Below are 15338 nucleotides of genomic sequence, written 5' to 3'. Positions count from 1 at the left end.
TCAGTGTGGGGTGCAGGTTCCTCCTTCCAGCTGGGAATTCCTCCAAGTGCTCATTCTTCCTATGGTGAATGTACAGGAATTCCTGCAGTACATTTGATTCATTCCTGTAATAAATCCAGGCTCATTCCAGGGCTGTTCATTGGAACACTCTCTACTGACATGAGAGGTCAGTGAGAGTGTGCAGTGCCTTTTTCATACTTTAAATTTGTTAAACATGGATTTCCTGCACATCTGTCCAGTGGCAATCCCTGCCTGGATTGCAGGGATTGCATGGAGCTGCTCAGACCCCACTGTCACAGGATCCCAGAATGGCTTGGGCTGGACAGGACCTTAAAGTCCACCTCATTCCATGGGCAGGGACACCTTCTCCCAGCCCAGCCTTGTCCTGCCACTGTGCCTTGGCCCCACCTGGGGGAAGCTGATTTGCCAACATCAACCATTCCCTTTTCAACCTGAATTCAGGCACCAGTGCCAGGAATTGTGGTGACAGTCATTAACCTCACCTTCACCTTCTCCAGCAGGACAGGCTGGGCTGGCTCCTGTGCAGGCAGGGCTCCAGAGAAATGAAGAGCTCTGGGTTTTTAAGGGAAAAAGAGCTCTCCAGGACACCTGAGTGCAGTTAATCCTCACAGAGCAGCTCTCCGGCCTTGGCAATACCAGAGGCAGGATTAAAGCTGTGCTCAACATCCTCCTCCCAGCAGTACCAGGACCCCAAGCCCACCCAAGCTCAGGGATCAGCCTCTGGCTGTCTGGAGGGATAAAAAATGGGCTTTTTAAGCAAGTGCTGACCTTTCTCCCTGAGATCTGACCACTTGTGGCTTTGCCTTCCAGAGGAGAAGTTCGGTCCCTCCCTTTGGCCTCCTGTGCATCTGGAATTGCTGATCCCATTTCTCCAGGCAGGAGCTCCGTCTGTAGTAACAGGCTTTTAAATATGTAAATCTATTTTCAAAGCAAAATAACCCCCCCAAATGTTCATGTATCTCTCAGAAGGAATAAAGGGTCTCTGTCCTAATATTTTATGCAAATCTTGCTTTTGCTCTTGTACTTGGGCATGAATAAATATCAGTGCTTCAAAAGAGGGAAAAAAGCTTCATCAAAAGAAAAAAACCTTTATTTCTATTGCATAAATAATGGTAAAATTAAAATATTTTTATACAGATTATATATTTACAGTAGAGTTTGGTTAGAGGGAACAGCTGATACATATGGCATTCAGTTTTCCTTTATACACTCCTTTATACACTCAGATAAGTTGTAATAACATAGGATTTATTTCAGTTGCATGCCCAGTTAATTTATATTAATATTTACAGTATTTTGTACAAAGGTTTTTTGTTAGGTCTTTTTTTTTTTACTATTATGCTGCTGACTTTGTGAAGTTTTTTCTTTAATTAAAAAGCCATGTCTTTCGTTAACAAGCCAAAAAAACCCGGTGAGTTTACAAATGAACAGTAAATGGCTGGAAAACATGAGCTGGTGACAAAAGGGAGACACAGGGATTAGTGGAGACCTTCCTGGAGATGAATCAGGAGGCATTGATTCCTCGGATCCTGCTATGGATTAAATGGCAACAGCCTGGGTCCTGGGCTTATTCCAGTGAACTCGAATGAGTTATTTCTGACTGGCCCTGGGGCCACGGCTAACCTGCTCTCCCTTCCTCGCCCAGCCCAGATAAATCTGAGGAACAACAGCTGGAAGGGTTTTGGCTGCTCTGGAAGGGATGCTCAGGAATGTGAGCCCACCCTCGGGCTGCTCAGTGGGAACAGAGGCAGGAATTTGGGGATTGATGTCAACAACATCACCTGCACCCTTTGGAATGGCCCCAGGAGGGACAGAACGTGCCCAAGTGCTGGTGGCACCAGAGCCACCTCAGAGCTTCCAAAGGTCTCCTGGTTGGCCGATGGAGACACAGGACCAGCAGGGAAAGGAACGCTGGAACATGGATCTCACCTAAAGTGGGGGAAATCCAGCTGCTGGTTTGGGCTGCTGGCAAAGACAGGCCAGCAGAAGACAGAACAGCTGGGGAAATAATTGGGTGGAAAACGGCAATTTCATCTAGCAATGGTTTTCAAGGCTACAAAGCATGTTGGTCAGTCTTGACAGAAAATGAAAAAAAAAACCAAAACCCTGTGGTACTTTCATCATCAAATTGTCAAGTACTGAGCCCTAGATCCAGAGGATTTCTTTTTTCTCCTTTCTCCCTCTTCTGGGGCTGCAATTATTTCATAGTGAAGATGCCAAATTACACCACTTTTCCAGGCTTTTGCCACTGGATATGTGCAAGTGGATCACACTTCCAGTTAAAAGGGTCTTAGATTTTCTGCCCACCTTGCTCTTGGTGAAGCTTTGTCACTTCCTAGAGCTGCCTAAAATGTCCTTCTTGAACTGGAGAAATACAGACCCCATCCTGATAATGGGCAACAATATAAAGATATGGAAATGTGGTGAAACTTTTCTTTTTCTGCATTAAATTCCTGGGAAAGGGACAGGTTTTAAGTGATGCCAGGGAAATGTAATTGCACTGTCAGAGCACAGGAGGGTAAAATAATAGATTGAAACCCAGCAAGTTCTGTACATCTTCATCAGTGTAATGGAAGCATGATTCAGAGCCAAGAAAAAAAGACACTTCATCAGATTCTCATTTTAGAAGAGTTGGTTTTTCTTCTTTCAAACGCTCATCCATAAAGCAGGAACTAAATCATGGATTACAGGGGTGGGTAAAATAAGGGACTTCATTCTTAGAGATTTTAATGTCATTCCTCCCACTGCTTCTCCCCTCGCTGATCCAGGGCTGACGGGGGCTGTGCTCCTGTCACCTCGGTGGTGACAGCCCTGGCAGCTCCCAGCACGTGCAGGGGCCCAGTTTTCCATGGGAAAAGCTGAGTCCCCTTGTCCTGGGGCCCTGGTTGAGAATGGAGTCCCTCCCAGTCACCTGGAGCACCTCCCAGTGCCAGGGGTGGCCCAGGAGATGGTTAGCTCTTCTGCAACAGGCAGGAGGATGCAGAGTCAGTTTTTGGGACAAAATATTCCCGAGCTTCAATGGAAGAAAGGACCAGTGAATGCTCGGCTCATCCAAACAGATTTCAGCCATCCAGAGTGGTGGCCTTGGGAATGTTTTCTAGCTTGGCTTGCTTTGCTTGCTTCCTACCCCAGTTCTGGATTTAAAACCTCTCTTTACTCAGCCCAGCTCATAAAGAGGGGTATCCAAGCTGCTGGAATTAAAGCAACCAACATCCAGCCCTGCCAGTGCATGTTTCCAACAGGTGAAACCTCTGGATAACCGGGATGGAATCTCTCAAATGAACTGGATTACACCCAGAAATTCAGCCTGGCTCACCGGGGAGCACGGGCAGGAGCTGGGGGTGCTCCTCCCTCCCACCCTCCTGCTCACCCTGGACCTGGGCTCTGTGATCACTGTCCCAGGTGCTGACAGTGACCGGGAGTGCCCATCAAGCAGGAAGGAGAATTATTTTGTGAACTCTCTCTAATTCCCTGTCACCTTCCACAGCATGAGGACCACAGTCCTAACAAAGCCAAGCCTTCCTAATTTAAATCTTTTAATTATGTTGACATTGCTTCTGATCAGAAACTCCTCCTCACTGGTGCACTTGTGGAGGGGCCAGGCTCCCGTGGGCGGCACTGGAGGTGATACCCCCCAGGTGTCACTGGCTGTGAGCAGGATCTGGCTCTCCAGGGCCAACAGCACCACCATCATGGAATATCCTGGGTGGGAAGGGACCCACAAGGACCTCAAGCCCAGCTCCTGGCGGCGCACAGGACAAAGCCACTGCACCTGTCCTGCCTGGAGCTCCCCAGCTGTGGTTCCTCATGTCTGCCCTGAAGGCATGGCTTTGGCTCTGACAGGTGAGCAGTGTTCCTTCAGCAGCATTGGCTGGAATTCACTTCCCTACAGCCTTCAAATTATTTCAGCATTGGTGAGGCTGCTATTCCTTCTGCTGGCTTTTCCAAGAGCATGGGATCAGGATCACTGCTAAAGCCAGTAGCTGAAGCCAAGGTCAGTAGTGATCGGGGTTGTAGGAGCAGGAACCCAAATCCTTCCCACCAGAGCTTGATCCCCACATGGAAAACCTTCACATAAAGTCCTCAGCAAGCCCAGGACAAGCAGTGCTCAGGCTGAGTGGATTTCACTCCCTCCTGAATTAAACCAAAGCCTCTCTCGGGCTGAAATCACCACGTCCCTCTTGAAGCCTTCCCTGCACGTCAATCCCCTTAATTGCACACAGTTCTTTGTGGCCAAGCCAACAGAGTTGCTCACGAATTCCTAATAATTTCCTAATCCATGAAAAGCCCCTGTCCCACTGCTGGGAGCTGTTTGCCCATCGCTGGAAGTCTGGGATCATGTGTGCTCTGCCACGGTGGCACCCATGTCACGAACAGCCAGGGTTGCCATGGCAATCTCCTGTTCCTCCAGAACTGCAGGGCTGAAAAGACACTTCAATCCTCCTGGAACTGGCAAGAGCAGAAGTTTAGAGCTTTTTCTGACAGCTCTGCTGCAGTCTGAGTATTTTTTAAAGTATGTTAATTAGCACTTAAATAAGGTTTTTTTTTCCTTAAAGTATGGGATGTGGGGTTTTTATTTTTATGTCTTTGATTCTTCTGCTTTCTCCCCCCTCAGCTTTTGCCATCAGGTTCCAATCAGAATTTTACTGCTCTATTTTTACCTCCTGTCTGTAAAAGCAGCAAAAAGCCCTATTTTTCCCCTCTTGTGTAGAAGGGAAAAAAAAAAAAAAAGGAAAAAAAAAAAGAGATAAATGGATGTTACATAAATGGAGCCAGGGAGGGAGGTAGGAGACATTCAGTGCTGCTGGATGGGAAGGTTGTGGGGAATGGAATAGCTTGGCCAGATCCATCCTGCATTGCCAGGAGCCACTGATTGAGGAAGGGATCTCTTCACAACGCCTGGGGATGGAGGAAGGCAGCTCTAGGAAGGGCAAGGAGATCTCTGGCAAGACATGACCCTGATTCATAATGGAAAAATGAGGTTCCCTACAGAAAAAATCACACCCCAAAGCTCCAAAAATCCTGTACCCAGTAAAATCAGTGGGGAGTTGTGCAATGAACTCTACTGACACCAGGCTATGGCTTTTACCAATATATTCATTATAGGTTTGGCTTTACAAATGGAACTGTGAGGGGAAGGGTTGGGCTGGAGAATGGCTGTATTTACAAGGGTTTATGGGGCATGCAGGAGGCAATTCTGGAGCCTTCCAGAAAGCTTCAAGGAATGCAGACAACCATTGTCCATGAGGTGCTGCTGGGCCTGGAGTCTGCTGGGGGTTTGTGGCACATGGGTGAGGAAATGTGGGGAAATGCCTGGTTTGGGGTTGTGTGTTTGGGCTCAGTGGAGGCACTGCTCCGCCCTGTGCTCCCCCATCCCTCCCCTCCACCTCCATCTCCCATGTGCTCACCCCAGCACAATCCCAGGGACAAAATGAGTGTTCCTTGGTGGCAAGGAACATTTAGACTTTTTTCCCAGAGCTGCCACCTTTCCACAGACCCCTGAGACCTAAAAGTGGGGATGAGTTTCCTCAAAATGATCTCCAAGCTCATTATCTACAATGACCAGCACAGAAAATGTGTCTGGGCTCCCCAGTACTGAGAATCCCACACCAGAATATCCCACAGATATTCTGCTGCTGCCCTGCAGCAAATGGAAATTTCTCCATCTTCTGGGAGACAGAATTGGTTTTTTTTAATGGAATATTCTGCAGTTCACCTCTATTGGTTACAGCAGAACAGAAAAGCAGTAGTTATGTGTTTAGGAAAGGCAGAAGAAACCAGCTCAGGGGCTGTGGGAAAGGTGTTGTCTTTGGGATGGAGGGGACACCAGGAAAATGACAGGAAAAGGTGGAGGTGGGAGACTGAGACACCTAAAAGTGACTTGAGTTCAAAGGGGTAGTGGGAGACAGGACAACGAGCAGCAGATTTTTAAATTAGGCTGCTAAAATACAGCTAAATGTCACTCAGACTGGTAGAAAAGAAAGAGCTGTGTTGGGGATGGATCCAGTGTAAGTCAGTGGCTGCAGGGTGGGATGAGGGAGGCTGGGCTGTGCAACCCCTGGGGGAGCCGTCCTGCCCCTCCTGTGGCACAGGGAACAGTCACCTCCGCTTCCAGGAGCAACATCTCAGGGTTCCTGGGTGTGCCTGGAGCTCTCCCAGCACAGCCACCCCACTCCAGCACTGGAGTGCCTCCATGGAACTCCCTTGGAGCACTCTATGATCAGCAGCTGGGATCTGCCAGGAGGGCAGGAGATCACCTCTGTCCTGGTGTGACACCCAGGGGCACAGTTCATCCAAAGGGAAATGCACAGATTTGTGTCAAGTTTCTAAGGAAAAACACCTTTCCAAGGCATCCTGGCTCCTTGCACTTCCCGTGTGGTGTCCCTGCTCTGCACCATTCCATCTTCTCCTTGCTGCTCCCTAAAATGTATTCCAGGAAAACCACCCAAGGCTGCCCAGACCTGGAAGTCTGACACACTCCAAACATTCGGGGGTGGGCTCAGGTTGGGTTCCTTCTTCTCCTGCTGAGCTCAGCTTTTCCAATGGCCCCTGCTGGAGCCTGCCATGGGATGGGGGTGGTGGGATGGATCCTGGGAGGGAATGGAGAAGTTGGCTGGTCAATCAACACTTTACCACGTGGGTGAAAATAAAACCTCCCCCACAGGATGATGTCTGCCATGGAGGTTTCACTGCAGATCATAACCGGGCCACATGAAATGGAATAAATCAAAATTGTGCAGGCAAGGCGAGGGGAGGAAAGCTCGGCTCAGGAAGAGCTTCCCTCAGGATTTTTACCTGGGAAAAAATTCTTGGAGACCAATAAAGAAGAAGGGTAAAACTGCTGGAGAGGAAATGTTGAATATGCAGAGAGGCCCGAGGAGATGGAGGTTTAGCTGGCGCTGGTGGTGGCAGAGTCCCTTGGAAGACTTTGCACAAGTTCAGCAATGCCCAGGTGGGAAAACAAGGGGTGCTCCTCAAGCCCTGATTCACAGTTGGAAAAAAATGGCCAACAGACTCCTGCTACCCCACAGTCTCTTGTCAAAGGTGGAGCTGATGAAGCAAAAAATAGACATTTTGTATGGTGCTGGCAAATTCTCCCCTTTTTTCCTCAGAAAATACTGTACAAGGATGCTCTAGCTCCCCTCTAATGCCGTAAACTCCATGGCATGGTCATAAGGGAAAAGGAAAGTGAAGCTGGAACACGTGGAACAAAAGGAACAGGACTTGCTTGTGGCAATGCTACGATCAACTTCCTGGGAATGCAGGCCCGGCGGGAGCTCCGTGGGATCGTCACTGGGCCCTGGAGTAAGGACAAGTCACGAGGCTGGGCCTCCTCCAAACCGCAGAGCGCCGGATCCAAGTGTCCTCCACGTTGCCATTGCTGTTTCGAAGCAATAATTCGGGACTCCTGGATGTGGGATTATTGCATTAGGAAACAAAACCTTTAAAGCATTAGAACAGCCCTTTGATGTCCCTGCCAAAAGGATGTGGTTGGTTCACAGGACACGCTGCTGGCTCCGGCTCCTGCTGCAGGCGCCGGCTGTGCCCGCGTGTCGGTGCCGTGGGATCGGGGCGGGAGCTCTCCCGGGGTGCGCATGCATGGCCGCCATCCCGTGCCAGGACCACTCCGAGCCGTGCCAGCCCTACTCCATGCCGCTGCGCAGGATCTGGTTGGCCGCGATCAGCATCACGCTGATGATGAAGGCCATGGCGAAGGCGCAGATGAGGCTCTTGCGCACGCACGTCTGGCGGTTCTGCTTCTGGGCGTGCACTGCGGGGACAAGACGGGCGTCACACAGGGCAGGGGTTCTGTTCTCTCCTGGAGCAGCTCAGGGGCCCTCCTGTTCTCACTGTCCCTTTCCCTGCTGGGACATTCCCAAACAACCCACCCAACCCTCCAGGACTTGCAAACCAGCCCATCCCAGTCCTTCCAAACCAGCCCATCCCAGTCCTTCCAAACCAGCTCATCCCAGTCCTTCCAATACAGCTCGTCCCAGTCCTTCCAATCCAGCTCATCCCAGCCCTTCTTCACAGCTGCTCTGGGCACCCTGTGCCCTACCCTTCTTCCCAGTCTCTGACCTAAGCTTCCTCTCTTTCAGTTTGAACTAAGTTGTTTCTAAAGTTCTTTAATAGCAATTATCAACCTTGTGTGAATCCCTCCAGCTCATCCAGGTCAACTGGAAATGAGTGGAAAATCAAGAAGTGCTCCCTGATGACACTCAGGCCCCCACTATGACAATTCCCAGGAGCATCCATGGCACATGAGTCACTTTTCCAAACTTTTTAGGTTTTAGGTTTTCTGTGCTGAAGCCAAATCAGATTTATTAAGAACCTTTCCAAGTGAATGCTTGCAGAATAATTGTCAGAAGAGATGAGAGCAGCAATTAAAAAGCAGATAGAGTTGGGATTTTAGTACTCATTTTATTTCATTTTACTTTTTGCCAAGCTTGTCAGTGAGAACTCGTGCTGTGACTTAATTAAGCCAGTTCATGACCCTGTCTTGGCCTCCCCACATCTGACTGTCAGAGCCACATGTGCTGTTGGGCACTGTGGAGATTTTTTGCAAAGGCCTTGAAGGTTCCCCCAGGCAATCCCAGGTGCTGATGGCTGGAACAGCCCAATTATCAGCCCAGCAGCACCACCATGGTCACCACTAAACCATCTCCTGAGTGCCACAGCCACACTTCTTGGACACTTCCAGGGACGGGGATTCCACCACTGCTGGACAACCTTTTCAGTGAAGAAATGTTTCTTATTTTCTCATCTAAACCTGCCCTGGCCCAGCCTGGGGCCGTTCCCTCTCCTCCTGTCCCTGTTCCCTGGAGCACAGCCCGACCCCCCGGCTGTCCCCTCCTGTCAGGAGCTGTGCAGAGCCACAAGGGCCCCCTGAGCCTCCTTTTCTCCAGGCTGAGCCCCTTCCCAGCTCCCTCAGCTGCTCCTGGGGCTCCAGACCCTTCCCAGCTCCGTTCCCTGCCCTGGACACTCTCCAGCCCCTCAGGGTCTGCATTTTCCTGAGGGGCCCAGGGCTGTCCCCAGGGTTTGAGGTGTGTCCTCAGCAGTGGCAGCAGAGGGGACAAGCCCTGCCCTGGTCCTGGTACAGCCCAGGTGCCATTGGTCTTTTTGGCCATCCGGGCACACGTGAGTTCATGTCCAGCCACTGGCACCAGCACCCCCAAGGCCTTTTCCAGCTGCCAGCTCCTCTGTCCCAGCCTGGAGTGTTCCATGGGACATTCTGTTCCTGTTGTGCCCCATGGAACAAGTGCAGGACCTGGCATTTGGCCTGTCCAGGACAGTCAGGGACAGCCAGGAAATCACCCCACACAGGATGGGCAGCTCTGCCTGCCTGCTCTGGGCCTTGCTTTGCTCTCGGTGCTTGGTTTGCCCTGGGAAGGGATGTCCCTGTCACCTTCTCCTCATGGATGGTCTTGTGATGACAGGAAACTTTCAGATGGTTGACAACAACCCCAAAACAAACCTAAAATGCAGCCAAGGACAGGCTCCAGATGCCCATGTTTAGAAAGCTGGAAAGGAGGATATTTTTAGAATATGTGGAAAACCCCCTTGTTCTGATCCAGCCTTGACCCTTATGTCACAGAGAGCCTTTGAAGCTGGGTTTTGAATCTGTTTTCTCCCCCATCACCTCCTCTGGCTGGTGTTCAGCAGTGCCTGTGCCCTAATCCCAGCTCCCAGTGGTCCCAGCTCAGTGCCAGGGGCACAGAGCCCTCCTTAGGGAGGGTTGGAGCCATCCTGCCCTGGGCAGGGAATGTGAGTGAGGCCTTGCTGTGTTCTGGGCAGGGAATGAAATCCCCCCTGCCAGCAGCTCTCCCACATTCCTCACTCTCTGCTTGCACTGCTCTGCTCCAGGATTTCTTCCCTGGCTTTTATAAACCACAAAGGACCAGTGCTGTGGCCCCCTGGCTTTGTGCATGGTGCCCTGGTGCTTTGAAAAGCTTTTTTTGCCCATCTGTAATTATTTTTAATGTATTTTTCTATTATTTCTGTACTTTGAAAGCACTCCCAGGAAGCAGAGAAATCACTGACACCACCAGCATTGCTGTCAGGGAGGGGCTGGTGATGGTAACAGCAGCCCAAGGCTGGCCAAGGGTTTATTGGGATAACCACCTCACCTCTTCAGAGGAAAAGAGTAAAATACGCTTGGTGTTTTTGCAGAAATGTTCCTGAATTGAACAGCTTCTTCAGGGCTCTGTTATACAATAGTGCCTGAAGGCAGCAGGATGCAGGGAAGCCCCATTTACTGACCTTTACCCACTAAAGGGATTCCAAACATCCAAACTACCTACAAATACCCCCGGGGGAAAGGGGAATGTCTGCCCAGCCAGACCCTCTTGCTGTTGGTTGGGAATGACTCCAGGAAGGAGGTGGGTATCAGCATTGCCCTGCTCCCTTAAAATCCACAGTGAGACAGAAGAGCTGGAACTCCTGATGTCCTGATTCCTGGAATTCTTCCCTACAACTAGAAGTTCCATTTAACCAGCCCTGCTTACTGGGGAGGACATGCCCTCAGTTCTCTCCTTTCTCTAAATCCATCATCTCTGAGCACAGAATCTGCTTTTCCTGCTGGTTCCCACAGCTGGCATAGTTCCTGGGCTGGATGCCAACATTTGGGTGCCACTGGGACCCAAAGCTGGGACCCAGAGCTTTTGCCACCCACAGGACATGCCAGGGGTTGGATGTGCTTCATTGGACATGGGCAGAGCCTGAGGCTCCTCTGGAGAAATCCTCAACCCTTTTAGGGGGAAGAGCAACCCAGAGGTTTCCAACATCCATCAGACCTCATGAGGCAAAGGCAAATCGAAGCTGGGTCATTCTTCATCTTCTCAACAGTCCCAGGACAGGCTGCAGAGGAGAACTCCCTCGCTGGCACACACCACTGCCCCCAGAACTCCTCAGGAACTGGGGCTAATGGGGCCAGGCTGTTTCCAGGTCACAATGGCCACAGTGGGTTTGGGATGTGCTCCCAGCACTGGGAGCCTTCTCCCCTGCAGGAGAACAGCTCCTCACAAGGACAGAGCAGTGTATTTATAGAGCCCTGTCCCAGCCCTGCCACAGGTGAGTGATGGTGGCTTGCTCTGGCTGCCTGGAGTTATTTTTGGTTTAACAGGTCAGTTTGTCATCCCCAAACTGAGCTGAGCAGGACAGGGGGACAGGGAGGAGCTGCTGGCTGCATCCCATGGATGTGAGGGTCATGGCTGAGGGTGGGACCCCCCTGCCAGTGCTGTAGCCACTGACACTGCTGTGCCACCAGCTCTGTGTCCTGAGTGCTGGATCAAGGGAACTGCCAGGAAAAGGCTGCTGGGCTGTAAATCGTTGGGAGCTGCAAATTGTCCTTTCCCTGTGTCCCAGGAAATCACACAGCCTTCACTGTCCTGCCCAGAATGCTGATAAAAACAGAGATAAAGCTGAGGACAGAACTGTGCCTCTGCCCTGGGCCTGTCCTTCCCCTGGATGTGACATCCTGCAAAGGACTTCAGTGTTCAGAGGGAGCTGAGGAAATCCTGGACTTGGCCCTGACTGTGGTACAAATATTGTATTTGGGGTAAACTGTGTGGTGAGAGGTGCAAGGTCTGCCATCCACATTGATACTGAAGAAGATTTCATGGTCATAAAGACCTTATTATCACATTATTTCCATAACTTTACGACAGAAATGTCATGGATTTGTACTGTTGGTGATATTACCTGTACAACACTCTTCAGCACCTGAGCCAGCTCACCCAGGTGTGGAGAAGGGGGATGTCCAGGTGTGGAGAAGGGGAATGTCTCTGCCCACAGGAGGAGAAGGGTTTGGAGCTGGTCTGGGATCCAAGAGCACACCCAGAGGTGACACTGAGTGGAGATCCTTTCACCCTTTCACCAATGTGCTCCTGGAAGTCTCTGCTGTGTCTGCTCCCTTAGGAGATCCCCAAATCTCAGTGGGAACAACTGGGGCTCATCTTGGCTTCATTCCTCCCCAGAATTAAAGGCCCTTCAATGGGGTGAATGTACCTTAAATATAGATCTCAAGGAACTCTACCCAAAAAGCATCTCCTTCAGTGCACTAATTAGAAGTGAGTGACCCCAGGGACACACCCCAGGACAGCTGACCTTTAGTGCCACAATCCATGACATGTAATTCCTGCTATTGAGCCCTGTAGGGATCCTGGTGTTTGAGAGCTGGGAGCTCTGAGGGTCATTCCTGGCCAGCCTGGAGAGCTGCAGGGACACAATCTGTCCTTTCCTGGCAGAAACGCTCCTGTCAGAGCTGTCAGACCAGAACTGTCCCCTTCCACTGGGACCTGGAGCAAAACTTTGCCCCGCTGTTGATAGTTCAGCTGATCTTTATTCTCTGCTGGATTTGTGTGTGTTCCCAACATCTAAAAAAAGGGTCTGTTTTGCTTCTAGGTTCTGCCTGGCACCAGCAATGCCAAAACATCCCACGAGAAAAGCTGTTCCTGCTGCACTTTTGGAAACTGGAGCTTCCAAAATGAGATGCTGAGCATTTGGGACTCAGGTTTTTTCTGGGATGGTTCAGCCAAGCTCCCAGAACTCTGCAGCAGTGACAGCTGGCTCCTGTCCCCAGGGATCAGCAGGTCAGTGGGCACCAACAGCTCCAGGCAAGGAAGAAACATCTCTTCCTCTGCACTCTTCTCCAGGAAGAACACAAAAATTGTTGCTTGGCCTGATTCAGAGAGTGCTGCTGCTGCCTCCCTCCTGCAGGGTTTTTATCATTCAGCTGTGCTCCTCTAGCTTCTCTGCCTGGTTTGGCAGAGGTGAGGGTGAGAATGGAGCTGCTGCATCCCATTCATTAGCCAGGCCAAGGACTGGGCTATATTTTCATCCTCTGCTCTTTGTCTCTGCCTGGTGCCCTTTCGGAGCTCTTTGACCCCACAGAATGTCACAATTCCTCCCAAAATGGTCTAAAGTGGGATTGCTGGGTGGGACATGCAGTGGCTCCAGCAGGGCACAAACTCTGAGCTTCTCTGTTGCATTTCCCTGGGCACTTGAGATGATTTCATGGAATCACAGAACAGGCTGGGCAGGGAGGGAACTTAAAAACCATCTCATTCCATGGGCAGGGACACCTTCCACTGCCCCAGGCTCCTCCAAGCCATCCAGCCTGGCCTTGGGCACTGCCAGGGTTCCAAGGGCAGCCACAGGATGAACAACCAGGACCTGTTTGGTTGCTCTAAGCAGCAACACTTCAGAGCAGTTGGAGTTCCTCTGGCCAAGGAAATGAAAATGCTTCTTCTGAGGTGGCTTAAAATGGGGAATTTCCTTGCCAGTGTCAGCTGTGTTCAAGTGCAAAATTTATTGTAGATCCCAGTTCTGATCCCAATACTTGATCCCCTGTGGCTCTGCTGAAGGAAGGAAACGTTTCCCTTTCTCTGGGTGCCTCCAAGCACTGTTCAGCCCCTGGCTTTGAAGAGCTCCTCCTGTGTTCAGAGCTGTCCTGGCTGAGGCAGGTCCTGGCAGCTCAGAGCAAAAGGTCCCAGGGCAGCAGGACATGGACCTCTGCTCACTGCTGGTGTCACAGTGCAGGAGAGGACTCATCCCAGCTGCTCCCTGGGAGCCTTTTTGGGATCTCAACATAAAACTGGAGAAGCCCAACACAGCTTGGTAGGGCCTACCAGTCCCAAGAAAGTCTTTCCATGGTGGGATGAGGGAAATCAAGGTGTTTCTGTAGGGAAATTCAGCCTGGCTTAGACACTGACCTCAGCACATCCCTCTGCCTGCATCCCACCAGAGAGGGGGGAAACCCCCAGTGCTCCATCCCTGAGCCTGGAAAAGGACCAGCTTTGCTGAGGGATAGAAGTGTGAGGGCAGCTGTTGAGCTCTCTGGGTGTCCTTGCTGCTCACTCCAAAATAACTCCCTGCCAACCCCAGGCACCTCTGTCCCAGATCAGAGCGAGTTGGACAGACACAGGATAACAGAACAGGAACCCAGGGACTGACTCTCACCTTCAAACTCTGTTTGGCAGTTGCCAGAGTTCTCGTTCAAGCTCTCCTCCTCGTTGATGATGATGTTCTCGATGTCCTTCATGGTGAGGTGGTCGCGGAAGGCGTGGTACAGGATGTGCTTCAGCTCCTCCAGCGTTATCCTCTGCATGTCAAACTGTGGGAGACAGCCCAGTTACACCCAGGGATGGGGCTCCCAGGAAGCAGCTCTGAGGGCAAGGCCACAATCCCCAGCTCGTGTTTTATCAGCCCCAATTCAACAGCTCGCTGGGGTCTGTGCTCTTTGGGGCTGCTTTCACTCTAACAGTCGATGCTGTAAATGGTGCTGCCCCTGCCAGCTCCCCTGGCACTGCTGGAGCAGCAGAGACACCCAGCCCTGTGCCAGGGATGGCCTTCCAGGCTGGAGAGGCAGCAATCCAGCCCATCCCAACAAAGAGAAGCCCTCAGGGGTTCCCCTGGTAGCTCTCACACCTCCCATGAGCCACAGCCCTGTTTGTGCCCCCTTTTTTACATTCCTAACCCTCCAGCTGTGCCTGGGGGGAGGAAGAAGCAGAGGACACTTCCCTCAGAGCTGACTTCTGCTGTGGATCTAGTAGGAAGTGCTGTTCTTACACCAACCAAGTTAAATCCAAAATTCCTGCTGAATGTGAACATTTTGCCCCAGAAGGATGCTAGACACGTGCAGTTTGTGGTATTAATGAATCCCTGCTGATGGTGCAGCAGAGAGGAGGCACACCCTGGCTGCTGTGCAGTGCCAGGGGAGCAGAGGAGTCTCTCTGGGTATAGGAAAGAAGAATGGAAATGTTCCAAGCCATGATGAGTTTTCCTGAGTGCTGCAGAAGCTCCTCGAAGTGAGGCCTTGCAGCCGCAGCAGGGTTTGTGCACAGCAACCAGGGCCCTCCAGGGCTCCTCCACCCCACCTGAGCCATCCTCAGGACACCCAGAAAGGCCAAACCCCTCTGGCTCAATGCCCCAGGGGAAGGAGGGCAAGGCCAACTCCCAGCTACCTCTGCCCCGGGAGAGTGGGGATGCAGCAGGAAATTCCCACTCCTTCCCCAGCCTGGGGAGAACAGGACAGACCAGGCAGGACAGGACACGGGGAATGGCTTCCCTACTGCCAGAGGTTTTGGGATATTGGGAAGAAATTGTTCCCTGGGAGGGTGGGCAGGCCCTGGCACAGGGTGCCCAGAGCAGCTGTGGCTGCCCCTGGATCCCTGGCAGTGCCCAAGGCCAGGCTGGACAGTGTTGGGAGCAGCCTGGGACAGTGGAAGGTGTCCCTGCCATGGCAGGGGTGGCACTAGAAGGGCTTTGAGGTCCCTCCCACCCCAAGCCTTTCTGTGATCCTGACTCCCTGAAGGCAG

General features: G+C 51.5%; 1 protein-coding gene across 5 annotated transcripts in view; it reads right to left on the bottom strand.

Moving 5' to 3' along the window:
• Positions 1-1089: 1089 nt before the first annotated feature.
• The window catches only part of CALN1 (calneuron 1), a 141887-nt gene continuing 127638 nt past the window's right edge, over positions 1090-15338 (bottom strand). For all 5 annotated transcript variants that reach the window (XM_039732937.1, XM_039732938.1, XM_039732940.1 and 2 more), the window contains 2 exons: positions 13981-14134; positions 1090-7792 (listed from right to left, as the gene is read on the bottom strand). In XM_039732937.1, coding sequence (XP_039588871.1) covers positions 7665-7792; positions 13981-14134 — 282 coding nt within the window. In that variant the 3' untranslated portion in view covers positions 1090-7664. The remainder of the gene's footprint in view (positions 7793-13980; positions 14135-15338) is intronic.

The sequence above is a fragment of the Passer montanus genome, unplaced genomic scaffold (genome assembly GCF_014805655.1).
Source record: "Passer montanus isolate IOZ18808 unplaced genomic scaffold, ASM1480565v1 scaffold81, whole genome shotgun sequence".
Lineage (NCBI taxonomy): Eukaryota > Metazoa > Chordata > Aves > Passeriformes > Passeridae > Passer > Passer montanus.
Note: the sequence above shows the minus strand (reverse complement) of the source record. Positions and strands in the feature narration are given on the sequence as shown.